This window comes from Chelonoidis abingdonii, chromosome 1 (assembly GCF_003597395.2).
Source record: "Chelonoidis abingdonii isolate Lonesome George chromosome 1, CheloAbing_2.0, whole genome shotgun sequence".
In the NCBI taxonomy this organism is placed as follows: Eukaryota; Metazoa; Chordata; order Testudines; family Testudinidae; genus Chelonoidis; species Chelonoidis abingdonii.
In genome coordinates, this window is record NC_133769.1 from 205,197,705 (window position 1) to 205,212,124 (window position 14,420).

The 14,420-nt window shown below is 47.2% G+C and overlaps 1 protein-coding gene across 10 annotated transcripts in view; it reads left to right on the forward strand.

Moving 5' to 3' along the window:
- Window positions 1-14,420, forward strand: part of TTC3 (tetratricopeptide repeat domain 3) — a 163,539-nt gene that overhangs the window by 82,997 nt on the left and 66,122 nt on the right. For all 10 annotated transcript variants that reach the window (XM_032797194.2, XM_032797165.2, XM_032797185.2 and 7 more), the window contains 4 exons: window positions 859-996; window positions 9,336-9,416; window positions 10,265-10,377; window positions 10,638-10,764. In XM_032797194.2, coding sequence (XP_032653085.1) covers window positions 859-996; window positions 9,336-9,416; window positions 10,265-10,377; window positions 10,638-10,764 — 459 coding nt within the window. The remainder of the gene's footprint in view (window positions 1-858; window positions 997-9,335; window positions 9,417-10,264; window positions 10,378-10,637; window positions 10,765-14,420) is intronic.

Here is a 14,420-nt window from a genome sequence, read left to right on the forward strand (position 1 = left end):
ATTCTTCAGTATGGAGAGCTCGCAGAGCTGCTCAGGATGCCGCTCCTGGCAGCTGAGGAGGCTGTGGGAGAACTTAGAGGGAGTCATAGAACCATAGGCAGGCAGGCAGAGCAGTCTGCATTAGGGGAAATTGCTGTGCTGACTGCTAAGCAGAGATGGGGGCTGATGTGGGTGTGTTCCCCCCTCCCCCGTCTCAGCATAGGTGATCAGCCTGCTGTCTCGCCTGCCCCAGCCACACCACTCTGCTTTCCCTCCCCCCACACGCTTCAGTTGACAATCTACTAGGATGCCCCTGGAATGATGGGACTGAGAAACGTGCCTCATGTGATGCTGTACCTGCCCCATGAGATATTGCAAAAGCCTTCCCAAAGCACCAGGCAGCAAGTTGTACAGTGGGATAGCTACCGACACAAGGAGCTAGAGTGGACATGCAACAATGGTTTTAATTTAAAGCACTTATTCCTGTTCCCTTAAGTTCCTGTCTCTTATCACTTTGTAGTGTGAACAAGGGCTAGGTCTGTGAAGTACGTTGGAACAATAGACCATTGACATAGATGGATGACAATTTTTAAATGAATGGAAAGCCAGTGAAGTTGTAGAGGGGGGGTTGGGTCTGAAATAATATTTTTAAGTTTACGGAAGTTGCTTCTGTGCAAACTTTGAATATCCACAAGCCAAGTCAAAGTGAATGTTTCCACTGAACTAAATTCAGGAAGGTGGAACTCTGGTAACCAAAATGCAGAAAATATTGAACTCTGATATTATTTAATCATCACTTGGATAACGTTTTTAATAATTAGTAGCTTGTTTCATAACATAGTCAACAAAATTTGATTAAGTTAAGATTGAATTTTGTAGGTGGATTTAACTGTGTTGCCAGAAATGTTGAAGTCGCTTGTTCATGATGGCTGTACGGCTTTGACGGACCAACGTTATCGCAGTGCTGAACAATTCTTTTCAGAGTTATTGAATATTTTGGATCCTTCAAAGTTAAAGGTAAGGAGGCAGGTGCCCTGGCCTATTTATTAGGGATGATTGAGCCTTGACCTGTAAGTTTTATATTTCACTGCTTTTCCTCCCCCAAAGCAATCATTATTATATTATATTATATTATATTATATTATATTATATTATATTACTTGTTTCCAGTCACATTCCACTATGTGCTAGGCATTGTACAAATGTAAAAAAAAAAAAAAAAAAAAAAAAAGCACAAACTGTCTCAAATAGCTAATAATTTAAAAAGAGAATAGGGGGAAAAAAGATGCAGCATATAAAGTAGTTTGATGATCATGGACAACATCTTGACATTAAAATGTGTTGGGAATACAAATTTTCATCTGTGTGCATATACAGAAAATTGCATATCCTAAACATTTTAAGATGTGATCCATTACCATATTAGCCACTTCACTTGCATCTATTTTTCTTACACTTTATTCTCTCTCTTTAGATTGTAAACTCTTTGTGGCAAATACCGTGATTTTTTTTTTTAAACAGCTAATCCATCCCCAATAACCACCTTACATATTTTCATTGTCATACATTTCATACAATTTTTCATGTAGTTTTAGTATCTACTCCTGGGAGAATTATGTGCCACTGCGCAACGCAGAATCTGCTCAGAATTAATGTTCTGCGCAGAATTTCCTTTTTTCCCCCTACAAAATTGCTGCTGCAGAGCTGCTGGCTGCCTCTAGGGGCCACTGGACCCAGCAGAGCCCAGCTTACAAATAGAAGTCACTGCTTGAAGGGGAAGGGGAGCTGGATGGCTCATGGTAGCTGCAGCTGGTGGCATACCATGAACGAAGGAGGTGGCATGCAGGCAACTCAATACAAGTCCTGGCCCCAGCATCAGGCTGTTTCTCCCTCTGGATCCGTGGGCTTTGAGTATGAAGGAGTACGAGTGTCTGGATCTGTGGTCACTCTGCAGCTGGGCTCTGGAGAGGATGAGGTGCCGCTGTCTGAGCTGAGTGGGCCCACAGCTCGGCTCTGTGGAGAGGGGATGTGGGTCACTGTGGGGGAGGGGACACCCTGCAGCTGGGCTGTTGCCGGGGAGGACTGCAGGTGTCAGGGCTGATTGGCAACCTGCAGCTGGATGGGAGGAGGTGCAGATGTCTGGGCTGTCGGGGGTGTGTGGTTGGGCTCTGGGAGGAAAGGGTGCAGGTGTCTGGCCCCATGGCTGGGCTCTGGGCAGGAGGATGCAGAGAAACAAGAACCGGGTTGTCGTAGAGGTTTCTTTAACTCTACTTCTGGGGGAATCTTTTTTGTTGTTGTCTGTATTGTTACAGACATGGTTGCTGACAAGTATTTTGAAATAAATTACCAAAATAATTGAAACTGGCATGATTATGTAGTGTTGTTCTTTGAGTGCTTGCTCATATCGATTCCAATTAGGTGTGCGCGTGCTGCGTGCACAGTCGTCGGAAAGTTTTTCCCCTAGCAGTACCTGTCGGGTCGGCTGTGGAGCCTCCTGGAGTGATGCCTTCATGGCGCTCAATATATAACCCTGCTGAGCCGACGCCTCTTCAGGTCCTTCTTACCACCAGTGACAGTCGTTGAAACTGTGGTGTTTTGCTCAGCAAGTTCTACCACGTTTCCCTAGGTTTGTGTTCTCTGTACTTTCTAGTTAGTTAGTCGGTGTTAGTAGCTAGCAATTGGGCTGAGGGCGTTTACCCTCTATCCTGATTGCTTTTCCTTGGGAGGGCTTACATGCCCAAGTCCCAGGGGTTCAAGCCCTGCAAGTCCTGCAGCAAACCCATGCCAGTGGGCCACCCCACAATGCTTGTCTAAAGTGTCTAGGGGAGACTCAACAAGCCGATTTGGTGTAGGATTTGTAAGGGGTTTTGCCCCAGAACCAAAAAGGAGCGAGACTTATGCCTCAAGCAGCTCCTTATGGAGGTGGCATTTAGACCACAGCTTCCACCGGCGTGGCAAGACCCGGCACCGAGTTCATCACTGCATAGCGCCACAGTGATGGAAGTGGCACCGTGGAAGGAATCTGGCAGAGACCTGTGGCAGCGATTCTCCTGGTGCTGAAAATGGCAGCATTGAGCCAGCACTGCTCCCACTCCCCCATGCAGAAGCAGCACAGGAAGCAAGGGAGGAACAGCTCTCCTTCCCAGAGGTCCACCCATCTGGAGCGGGCCAATGGGGTGTGTCCTCAAGAGAGCACCCAGCACAGAAGCCTGCAGAGACGGCACCATAGACTTTGGCCCTGCAAGGAGGACCATCAAGTCTGGTGCTGTTGGGCTCCCCGGCCCAGGTCATGAAGGAGGTGGAACTGCCATTCACCTTGGATACCTTTTGAGGCTGCGAGGGACCTCATCTCCATGACAGCTACAAGGTCACCCACCCTTCGCACGAAGCCTCCAGTACTGCATTGAGTGGCACCATCTCGAGGCAAACCAGCGATGCTCCGTCCCTCGGCGCTGCTAATAAGAGTCCTTGCAGTTGTGGCACCGTTCATACTTGCAGCACTGTTCCAGGTTACTCCACTGCTCCCACTCGCGATGCCAATCCACACATCGATCCCCTTAACGTGGCAGGTCCCACACTGGTGTCTCTCAGCGACCCCATGCAGCTCCAGGTCATGGCACCGCTCTCTGGCATAGTGGCACTACTCTTGGGTGTGACACTGCTCGCAGGATCAGCTCTGCTCCGCATCGCCGTGGCCATTATAGTCCTGGTCTTCAAACTCAGAGGCAGGATCTAGATACTGAGAGCAGGGTTGGCTCTGGTCAGGTCATGGACGCTCTGAGATGGGGGCAGGGCCATGGTCTGCGCAGTGGCAGGGACCTGCGCAGTGGCCATTTTGGACACCATGGGCATACCACCAAGCGCAAAGCGCCCAGTCTAAAGGCTCCCGATCAGCCATCTCTGAACTGCTGGTGCTGGAGGCTTCTGCCAGTTGCCCAACCCTTTGGGGTGCTGAGGAGGTGCAGTGCCCCCCCACCCCAAAAAAAAACGAACCAAAAAAAAAACCCCAACTCCAACTCTGGTTCCTAAGCAGGATCCTGGTCCAGCCAGCAAGACAGGATGGGAAGTCCCTGACGAGCAGGAGGGACAGGAGGACCCTGTTCCCCCATTAGCCTACTCATCCTCCCCAGACAAGGCCATTGCAGGCACTTCTGTCTCTGGACTGCCCCCCATAAACAGCTGCACCCACCAGGACCTCCTTTGCAGGGTGGTGCGCAACATGGGTCTGCAGGCCGAGGAGGTTGTGGAGTCAGAGGACCCGATGGTCATCATCTTGGCCCTGAAAGGTCTTTTGAAGGTGTCTCTGCCCCTCATTAAGACTATACAGCCCAATGCCAAGACCATCTGGCAGACCCTGGGCTCCATCCCTCCCACTGCCAAGGGCGTTGAGAAGAAATACTTCGTCCCATCGAAGGCTTACGAATACCTCTTAACCTATCCCCAGCCTTGCTTATTAGGGGTGGTTGCAGCACTGAATGAGAAGGAGGGGCAGGAGCAGCAAACCTCAGCACCCAAGTCCAAGGATGCCAAGTGCCTGGACTTGTTTGGGCATGAGGTGTACTTGACGGGGGGACTGCAGCTCAGCACTGCCAATCAGCAGGCAATTCTGAGCTGGTATAGCTTCAACTTCTGGAACTCGATTCTCAGATTCAAGGAGCTGATTCTGTCAGAGTCCAGGAAGGAGTTGGGAGTCATAGTGGAGTAGGGCAAGGTGGTGACATGGACCTCTTTACAGGCCTCACTGGACGCTGTGGACTCGATGGCATGCACCTTGTCCTCCGGTATTGCCATGAGGCATAGCTCGTGGTTGCAGGCCTCGGGCCCTCTGCCTGAGGTTCAGCAGATGACGCAGGACCTGCCTTTTGATGGGGTGGGCCTGTTCACGGAGCAGACTGACTCTTGGCTACATAGCCTAAAAGACTCAAGGGCTACTATGAAATCCTTGGGTGTGCACACCTCAGCAACCCAACGCAAACATTTCAAGCCCCAACAACAGTAGCAGTGCTCCTACCTTCCTCGGCTGACGCAGGACTTCTACAGGAGAAGGGGCAGGAATGGCAGAAGTAAACCTTCCAACCCCATTTCTGGGCTGGGCCAGGGAATGACTAATCCATTGTCTAGTTCCAAGCTGGCCTTTTGAAGGGGCGCCTGAGGACAGTGCACCAGCCTTGATTACGGATCCTTCCCGTCTTTTTTGAATCGTCTGTCCCACTTCTGCTGTGCTTGATCCCAAATAACTTCGGACTGCTGGGTCTTCCATATGATGGAAGTAGGATATTCTCCAGTTCTGCTCCTACCCTCACTCTTTAGGGACCTCTTTCACGAGCAGTTCCTTATCCAGGAGTTGCAGGCACTCCTCACCATGGGAGCGGTGGAGGAGATTCCTCAGGAGCTAAGGAGCAAGGGATTCTACTCTCAATATTTCGTAATCCCCAAGGGCCAGGAGGGTCTCTCACCCATTCTAGATCTGCTCGGACTCAACAAATTCGTGGTAAAGTTGAAGTTCCGCATGGTCTCCCTGGGCACCATTATCCCCTCCTTGGATCCAAGAGACTGGTATGCTGCCCTCGACATGAAGGATACATACTTCCATATAGCGATTTCGTCCTGTACACTGGCATTTCGTACGCTTCATGGTCAACCATAAGCATTACTAATTCACTGTCCTACCATTTGGCCTCTCAGCAGCCCCCTGAGTGTTCACCAAGTGCATGTTGGTGGTGACTGCTTTCCTCTGTCAACAGCAGGTGCAAGTATATCTCTCCCAAATCTGTTTGGTCAAGTACACGTTTGAGTGACTGGGTCTCTTCCTCAACTTTGGGAAGTCTATTTTGGAACCAACCAAAGAACAGAATTCATCGGGGCAGTGTTTAGACTCAGTTCAGGTGCAAGCTTTCTGCCAGAGACTTGATTCCGAGCCATCATGGACATAATTCAAAGCCTCCAGCAATTCCCAGCCACAACAGCAAGGGGGTGCCCGAGGGTTTGGCTGCATTGGCACTTTACAGCGCTGCAACTTTCGTGCTCAGGGGTGTGAAAAAATACCCCCTTGAGCACTGCAAGATGCAGCGCTGTGAAGTGTCAGTGTAATCAGGGCGGCAACGCTGGGAGCACGGCTCCCAGTGCTGCACGCTACACCCATAAGGGATGTGGTTTACAAGCAGCGCTGAGAGAGCTCTCTCCCAGCGCTGCGGCTCTGACTACACTCACACTTCAAAGCGCTGCCGCGGTAGCGCTCCCACAGCGCTGCCCCAATTCTAATGTAGCCATACCCTGAGTCTCCTCAGCCACATGACTGCTTTCATTTATGTGACCTGGCATGCCAGGCTGCAGCTCAGACCTTTGCAGGCATGGCTTGCCTTGGCCTACTGCCCGGTGCGCAACAGCTTGAATTTAGTGGTCATGGTGCCCGGGCAGGTCCTCATGTCCCTCCCCTGGTGGCTCAACTCTCGAGTAGTGTGCAAAGGAGTCCCCTTCCAAAACCCTCAACCTTCCTTGTCCCTGGTCATGGACACATCAGCTCTGGAATAGGGGTGCATGTGGGAGACCTCCAGACACAGCCTGTGGTTGCAGGATGAGCTCTACCTACATATCAACATCAAGGCGCTAAAGGCAGTACGCCTAGCCTGCCCGGCCTTTCAGGCCCAACTACAAGGCCAGTGCATAGCAGTTCTAATGGACAACACCATGCCATGTTTTACATCAACAAGCAGGGTGGAGCCCATTCCTCTCCCCTATGCAAGGAGGCCCTCCGGCTGCGGGTGTTCTGCATAGCCCACTCCATTCACCTAGGAGCATCCTTTATACCAGGAGTTCAGAACATGCTGGCGGACCACTTCTGCAGGTCCTTCTGCACACACAAGTGATCCGTCCAGCTGGATGTCATACACCTCATTTTTCAAAGGCGGGGGGTTCCCCAGGTCTACCTGTTTGCCACCCAATGCAACAGGAAATGTCCAATGTTCTGCTCTTTCCAAGGTTACAGCCAAGGCTCATTCATGGATGCATTCCTGCTACCCTGGAGAGGTCGCCTGCACCCCGCCTTTCCCCCATTCCCTCTTGTGCTCAACGTCTGCAGGGAGGGAGCAAAGGTAATTATGATAGTTGCAGCATGGCCTCGACAGTGCTGGTACAACACGCTACTGGAACTGTCAGTGGATGTACCGGTCATGTTACCTCATCTCCCCGACTTACTGAGGACCACGGTCACTCGGTCACCTCCATCACCCCAACCTGCGGTCCCTCCACCTCATGGCTTGGAAGCTTCATGGCTGAACTCCATTGAACTTCTGTGCTAGAACAAATAAGGGAGGTCCTCCTCAGCAGCAGGAAGCCCTCCACTAGAGCCACGTATCTAGCAAAGTGAAAGAGATTCTCATGCTGGTGTGACCAGCATCATATACCCCCCTTCCAGTGCCTGTACCCCTCATCTTGGAGTAGCTCCTAGACCTGAAACAGCAAGGCGTGGCAGCATCCTCCATAAGGGTACACCTCGCTGCTATCTCGGCCTTCCACCCAGGAGCGTCTGGTCGATCCATCTTCACCATCTCTATGGTTGGTTGCTTCCTCAAAGGTCTGGACCGCCTACATCCCCAGATCAAGCATCCTGTCTCTGTGTGAGACCTTAACCTCGTTCTCTCCAGGCTCATGGGGGCCCCCATCTGAACCACTGGCAACTTGCTTCCTACTGCATGTGTCATGGAAAGTGGCTTTCTTGGTCGCCATTACTTCTGCTAGGGGGTGTCGGGGCTAAAGGCCCTCACTCCGACCCACCGTACTCGGTTTTCCACAAGGATAAGGTGCAACTCAGGCTGCACCTAGCCTTTCTCCCCAAGGTGATGTCGCACTTCCACACCAGTAAGGACATTTTCCTGCCTGTCTTTTTTACCCTAAGCCTCATGCCAGTAACTGGGAGCAGAGGCTGCACTCCTTTGATGTTCGGCGATCACTAGCTTTCTACATTGAGCACACTAAGCCATTCAGAAAATCGAACCAATTGTTCATAGCGGTGGCAGACTGGATGAAGGGCTCCTGGTATCATCTCAAAGAATATGCTGGATCATGTCCTACATCCTCAGGTGCTATGAGCTGGACAAAGTACTAGCCCCAGCTCTTACGGCGCACTCCACGAGGGCCCAGGCCTTGTCAGTAGTGTTCTTGGTCCAGGTCCCGATCCAAGAAATCTGTAGGGCAGTAACTTGGTCCTCTGTGCATACCTTCACCTCGCACTGCGCCATCTTCCGGCACGCCAGAGATGACACGATTTTCAGCAGAGCGGTGCTACAATCAGCATTTCCTTAACTCTGAGCCCACCGCCTGGGTAAGGCTAGGGAGTTACCAAATTGGAATTGTTACGAGTAAGCACTCTAATTAAAAATGGTTGCTCACTTCTCATAACTTGTTCTTCAAGATGTGTTACTCCTATCCATTCCAAACCCACCCGCCTTCCCCTGCCGGAGTAACCGGCCAGAAGGAACAGAGGAGGTACCACGTCGACAGGTCATATGTTGAGCACCATGAGGGCGCCTCTCCAGGGAGCTCCACAGCTGACCCAACGGGTGCTGCTAGAGAAAAAACTTTCCAACGACTGTGCACGTTGCATGCGCACACCTAACTGGATATGAGCAACAAATCTCAAAGAACAACAGTTACGAGAGGTGAATAACCGTTTTTTTTTGACAAATAAAACTTTCAGAATTTTAAAATACTGTGTGCAGAATTTTTTATTTTTTTGATGCAGAATTCCCCTATGAGTAAATATCATATAGTGTGTACGTATATATGCAAGTGGACACCTCACAAACATGAAATATCCCAGATCCTATTGTATTGGCAGAGGCTTCTTTCTGCAACAAGAGAAACACTAGCCTAACTGTCCAGGCACATAGCATGGCTATCGACCTGAAATCATGTCTCGCATTATTAATAAGGGAAAAACTGTGGAGTTTCTAGCAACATCCATTCGTTTAGGGAAACTTTTAAGAAATGTAGTATAGCCATCTAGCTAAAATAGTAAATATATGAACTTGTTCTCCCTGTGTTGAGTATTTTCTCTGTGAACATAGTATAGTAAGTTCAGGTATAACTTTACGAAAAGCAGCAGTTCCAGAACACGTCACCATGCTATGTTTGAGGATGGCAAAAGAACAGGACGACCCTTTTAAGCCATCGCAAAAGGTCAGATGAGGATCCTGTGAATTGTAACACTGATCTGTTGTTGCCTGAAGATTGTGGGAATTGTGGTTTTTCCTGTGCCTACTGTGGAGAACATTGTCTACTTCAAGGCAGAGTGTTTTGGTTACTAACTTTAATCTTTTCACACGTACTGTTAATGTGATTTCTTTGACTATTTGCAGCAGCTGAATCTTGCTGTTATTGACTATGTGGTAGTCACGTATGGACATGCCACTGCTCTCCTTGGAATAGGACAGCCTGAGGTAAGACTTTAAGCTATTACAATTGATTCTTCGGTATCTTAAAATTCTAGTTGACATTAGGTTATCCACCAGCACCTTTTATGAGCAGACAGAAATGACCGGGTAAATTCCAGGAAGGGCGGTTTCGGCTGTTAGAAAGTAATGTTGTTTACTGTCTAGATAAGTTTGTATTTGGACTTCTAGAAATTAAAGTACTAAGTAAGAAAATTACCTGTAAGTTTTCAAATGGGACTCCAGGTCTACTAATGAAAGGGAAATCGGTCCTGCACATCATTTTTTCCCCCTTCTCTTCTTTTTTTTTTTTTTTTTAATAGCATTTAAAGAGTGAGTAACTTGAGTAAACCAGCTACCGTAACAAGTCACTTTTTAGAAGCATTTTAAATATTTTTGGTCCATGAATGCCCAATAGCAGATAAGGATTAAGGTTCTGCCTAGTTTAGTTGTCTCTTTTCTCTCTCTCTTCCCCCCCCCCAGTATTTTGGAGTACTTTTAAAATAGAGGTCTTGTAGCCTTCTAGTCTCTTGAGACTTTGGGTTATTTAATGTATATTTTATTCTGGAGAGAAGACTAATGATAACATTGTACACTTGCCTTCCTAAAGTAATCAAATGAATGGACCATGTGAGAGGGAAGCTTAATTTCCAGACCATGCATGTGTGATTTAGTCTAGATCAACAAACTGTTTTTTGTGTATGTAAATCATAAAGAAAAAGAGAGTGCAGAGTCACACACCTTCAGCGTTCTTGCATTTTTTTGTGTCGAACCGCTATCCATAAGCTATTTGCTTTATTTGTTTTTGTTTCTTAACTATCTCATTAATTTGTGATAATCTTAAACTTATTTTGAAGGATTTAGCAAAGGCTGAAGACCAGTTTAACAAAATAATTGAGCAGTATCACAAGGAGAGATTTAATTGCTTGGCACATTATGGAATTGGAAAAGTATACCTTAGACAAAACAGGTTTGTATAATGTAAAACTTCATTTTTATTAAGCTTGGTGCAGAGACAAATGAACTTAAATTTACTCTATAAATGAAGATATTTTTAACAAATATCCTTGTCTTTAATAGTTAACCCTTTCTCCACTACCTTGCACATCGTACAGTCTTTAATTTCTGATGGCTTTCAGTTGCACAAAGCATTACATTCCATGTAAGGCAGTTGCATGAAATAGCTGTAGAAGTTGTGACCTCACTGTCTTGTATGTGTTTAAAATTTAGATTTTCAGATGCTATACATCAGTTCGTGAAATCACAGACAATGATTAATCGTAAAATTGTACCTGGAATATTAACTTGGCCCACAACATCTGTTGTCATTGAAGAGACTCGGACTGAGAAATTACAGGTAAATAAAAATATCATTCCCATAAATCAGAGAATTTCTAAATGAATAGGAAGATGCTGATTTAATACAATTTCACTCAGCTAATGAATCTTGGATTTTTATAATATCACCAATCACAAGAAGGGAGAAGTAAGGGTCCTCAGAATCTTCACCCCGATTGTATTTCTTGCCAATTAAAATATCCTCACCTCAAGCCCCATTTTGTAAAGAAGTGAGATCTGTTCTCTTAGTAACAAGTCAGCACTGCTTGAATGGGCTGGGCTCCCTTCTGAATGTACTCGGTTCCTAAAACTTGGTATCTAGGTAGGGCCTTGAGATTTAGTACCTTTTTTGGTAGCATATTGTGAAACTACACTGCCAGTGTTGTCCAAGTGTTAGTCGATCAGTTAGTTTCTTAGCACTTAGAAATTTAATGCAGAGAAATTTATGTAATACATTGGACACTATCAGTAAAGAAGTCATAATTAATAAAGAATGGAAGCACTGAGAAACAGAAATTAAGTAATAGTTACTTTGTCAGTTTTTAAAGCCATCATTTGCTAGGGGTTTAGCAACACAATTCCTAGTAATTTTAGTGGGAGTAGAGTGGTTGTGTTTCTTGGTCAACATTGAAAATCTCAACCGTTAGCTTTAAGATTGTCTTTCCCATTGAAATAATAGAAACAAAGTTATTTGTTCATTCACAAACACTATCCTTAAGTTGAGATAGAACTATTAACATGTAAATAGTTACATTCTGTATTCTCCTGAGGGAATTCTGTGCCAAAAAATGAAAAATTCTATGCACAATATTTTAAAATTCTGCATATTTGTCAAACAACACATTATAATCATGCCAGTTTTAATTATTTTGGTAATTTATTTCAAAATACCTGTCAGCAAGTATGTTTGTAACAATACAGATAACAAAAAAGATTCAGGAAATGTTTTTTGACAGATAGATTCCTTACTAAGCATATTAATACAGAACTCTGAATAATAATTCATATAAACTACAGTACAGAAATGTTTTTCCCGCACCCCTCAGAAGTGCAAAGTCTTGGGAGTGTAAAGCGTAACAGAGGGGCTGAGGGAGAGGGAAGTAATTGCTGGGGAGGAGCCTGGAAGTGAACCTGGAGAGATGTTGGGTGTGGGTGGGAGAAGTATGGAACATGGGCTTTGTGGGGGGAGGGGGGATTTTAGGGAGTTGGGGAGCCGCCTCAGTGCAGATCCTGGCTGACCTCTAGCCTTTTCCATTCAGTCAGGCACATCTGCCCCTGTCCCCGTGTGCCCCTGCACTCCCACTTCCTATTCAGCCAGGCATATCTGCACATGTCCCCATGTGGCCCTGCACTCTCCCCTCCCTCATCCTTATGTGGTTTTGCACCCCTACTCCCGTTCAGCCCTGACTCAATGTTGTCATCCCACTAGTTCCTGTGCCCTTACTGCAGTCTACTGCCGCCATTAGCCCTTCTGAACTTCAGTCTGTGTGGCCCCCCCCAGCAACCCCATATGCCCTGCTCTGTCCACCCCCTCCGCCCCCCTTCCAGGTCTCCTCACCTGGCCTTTCGAGCAGGGCATTGTGAGGAAGGCAGCCTGTGCCTCCTCTCTGCGGTTGGTTGCTCCAGCCCATGAGCCATTGGTCCCTGGTGAGGAAAAGGTGTAATTGTAACATGACCCCTCTCAAGGCTTCCTTTTGCATCCCCCTCAGAATCAACTGGGGGGGGGGAGATTTTTTTTTTTTACGAGGGGGGACAACATTAATTCTACAATTGCGCAATGGCGCAGAGTTACTCCAGGAGTACTGTATGCAGCAAGGATATGCATTCCTGACTGACACCTGTAGAAGTATGAAGAACTTTTGAAATATTTTGCAGCTTCTCTGACTAGGGGTCCTATAAAGGTAGCCAGCCAGTCATGCAGCTGCATAGACAGCTGCAGCAGCACAGGAGCCAGCAAACAGAGCTGTAAACAGGGGAGTTTGAGTGGGAGTTTACAGGGGGACTTTGGGGGAAGACTAAGAGAGGCAGGCAGAGTAACACACAGGCTACTGAAGGGAGTGTGCAGTGTTCTAGCAGTGTCTTGGTGCTTGTTGGGGGGTTGTTTTGCTGTGAGTGGTGGTGTTTTGGGTTGGTTTGTGTTTCACAGATTTACAGGATTTAGGTGGGAAACCTATGACACATATAGAGGCAGCAGTTGTAGTGACCCGAGCAATGGAAGACACAATGAAGCTGACTGGACGTGGAAGCTGCGCCATGTACATGATTTTGGAGGGGGTACCTGAAAAGAATTTTGTCTGCGTGAAGTGCCGCCTGATAGAGCTGATGGAAGAAAAGATCAGAGGATTGGAGATACAGGTGGAAACTCTGGTCGAGTTTAGAAGGGGGTTCGAGCAGATGATGAAGCAAAGACATGATGAGGCTGAAGGGAAAAGCTCAGACTTGCAGATGGAAGCAGGACCAAAGAACTCCGATAGGAGACTGCTGGGTGAGGAAAGTGGACGGTGGAAGCGTGTGACTAAGTGAACCAGGCAGAGGAAAAGATGGGCTAGTGAAGGAGCAATAGAGCTCAGGAACAGGCTTGCGGAGTTGGAAAACGAAGAAGGGGCACAGCAGCTGGTTGCTGAAGGTGAGAGGGAAGGAAGAAGAGAAGAGCAGCTAGCCCTATAAGGAAAGGGGAAGAGTCAATGGAGATGACACCAAACATGAACCCCAGGAGGATACGGGATGGGTTGCAGAGGATTGCAAGGGTGAATAGGAATCGAGAGGACTTGCAGCCAGAGGGAACAGGGGATAGACCAGAAAATTGCACTGTCACCAGGAAAAGACAGGTCTACGGGATTGGAGACTCCTTACTGAGAAGAACAGACAGGCTTGTAACTAGAGCTGATCCAGAGAACAGAAGGGTGTGCTATCTGCCTGGTGCTAAGATACGGGCTGTGGACCTGAGGCTGAAGAGGATCCTAATGGGAATGGGAAAGAATCCGTGATTGTCCTTCATGTGGGAATGAATGATACAGGTAGATTCTCAGTGGAACATATCAAGGGAGACTATGCCAGGCTGCAACATCTGACGAAGTGGGTATTCGCCCACGAAAGCTCATGCTCCAATACGTCTGTTAGACTATAAGGTGCCACAGGACTCTTTGCTGCTGGTGCAGGAAGTGAAACCAGATATTATAGGAATAACAGAAACATGGTGAAATAGTTGTCATGACTGGAGTACAGGTATTGAAGGGTATGTGCTGTTTAGGAAAGGACAGAAATAAAGGCAAAGGTGGTGGAGTAGCATTGTATATCAATAATGAGGTAGACTTTAAAGAAATAAGAAGAGGTGGAATGGATAAGATAGAGTCTGTCTGGACAAAAATCACATAGGGGAAGAAAGCTACTAGAGCCTCCCCTGAGATAGTGCTTGGGGTGTGCTGTAGACTGCCAGGATCTGATTTGGCTATAGATAGAGACCTTTTCAATGTTTTTAATTAAATAAATACTAATGGGAATTGTGTGATCATGGGAGACTTTAACTTCCCAGATATAGACTGGAGGACAAGTGCTAGTAATAATAATAGGGCTCAGATTTTCCTAGATGCAATAGCTGATGGATTCCTTCACCAAGTAGTAGCTGAACCAACAAGAGGGGATGCCATTTTAGATTTGGTTTTGGTGAGTAGTGAG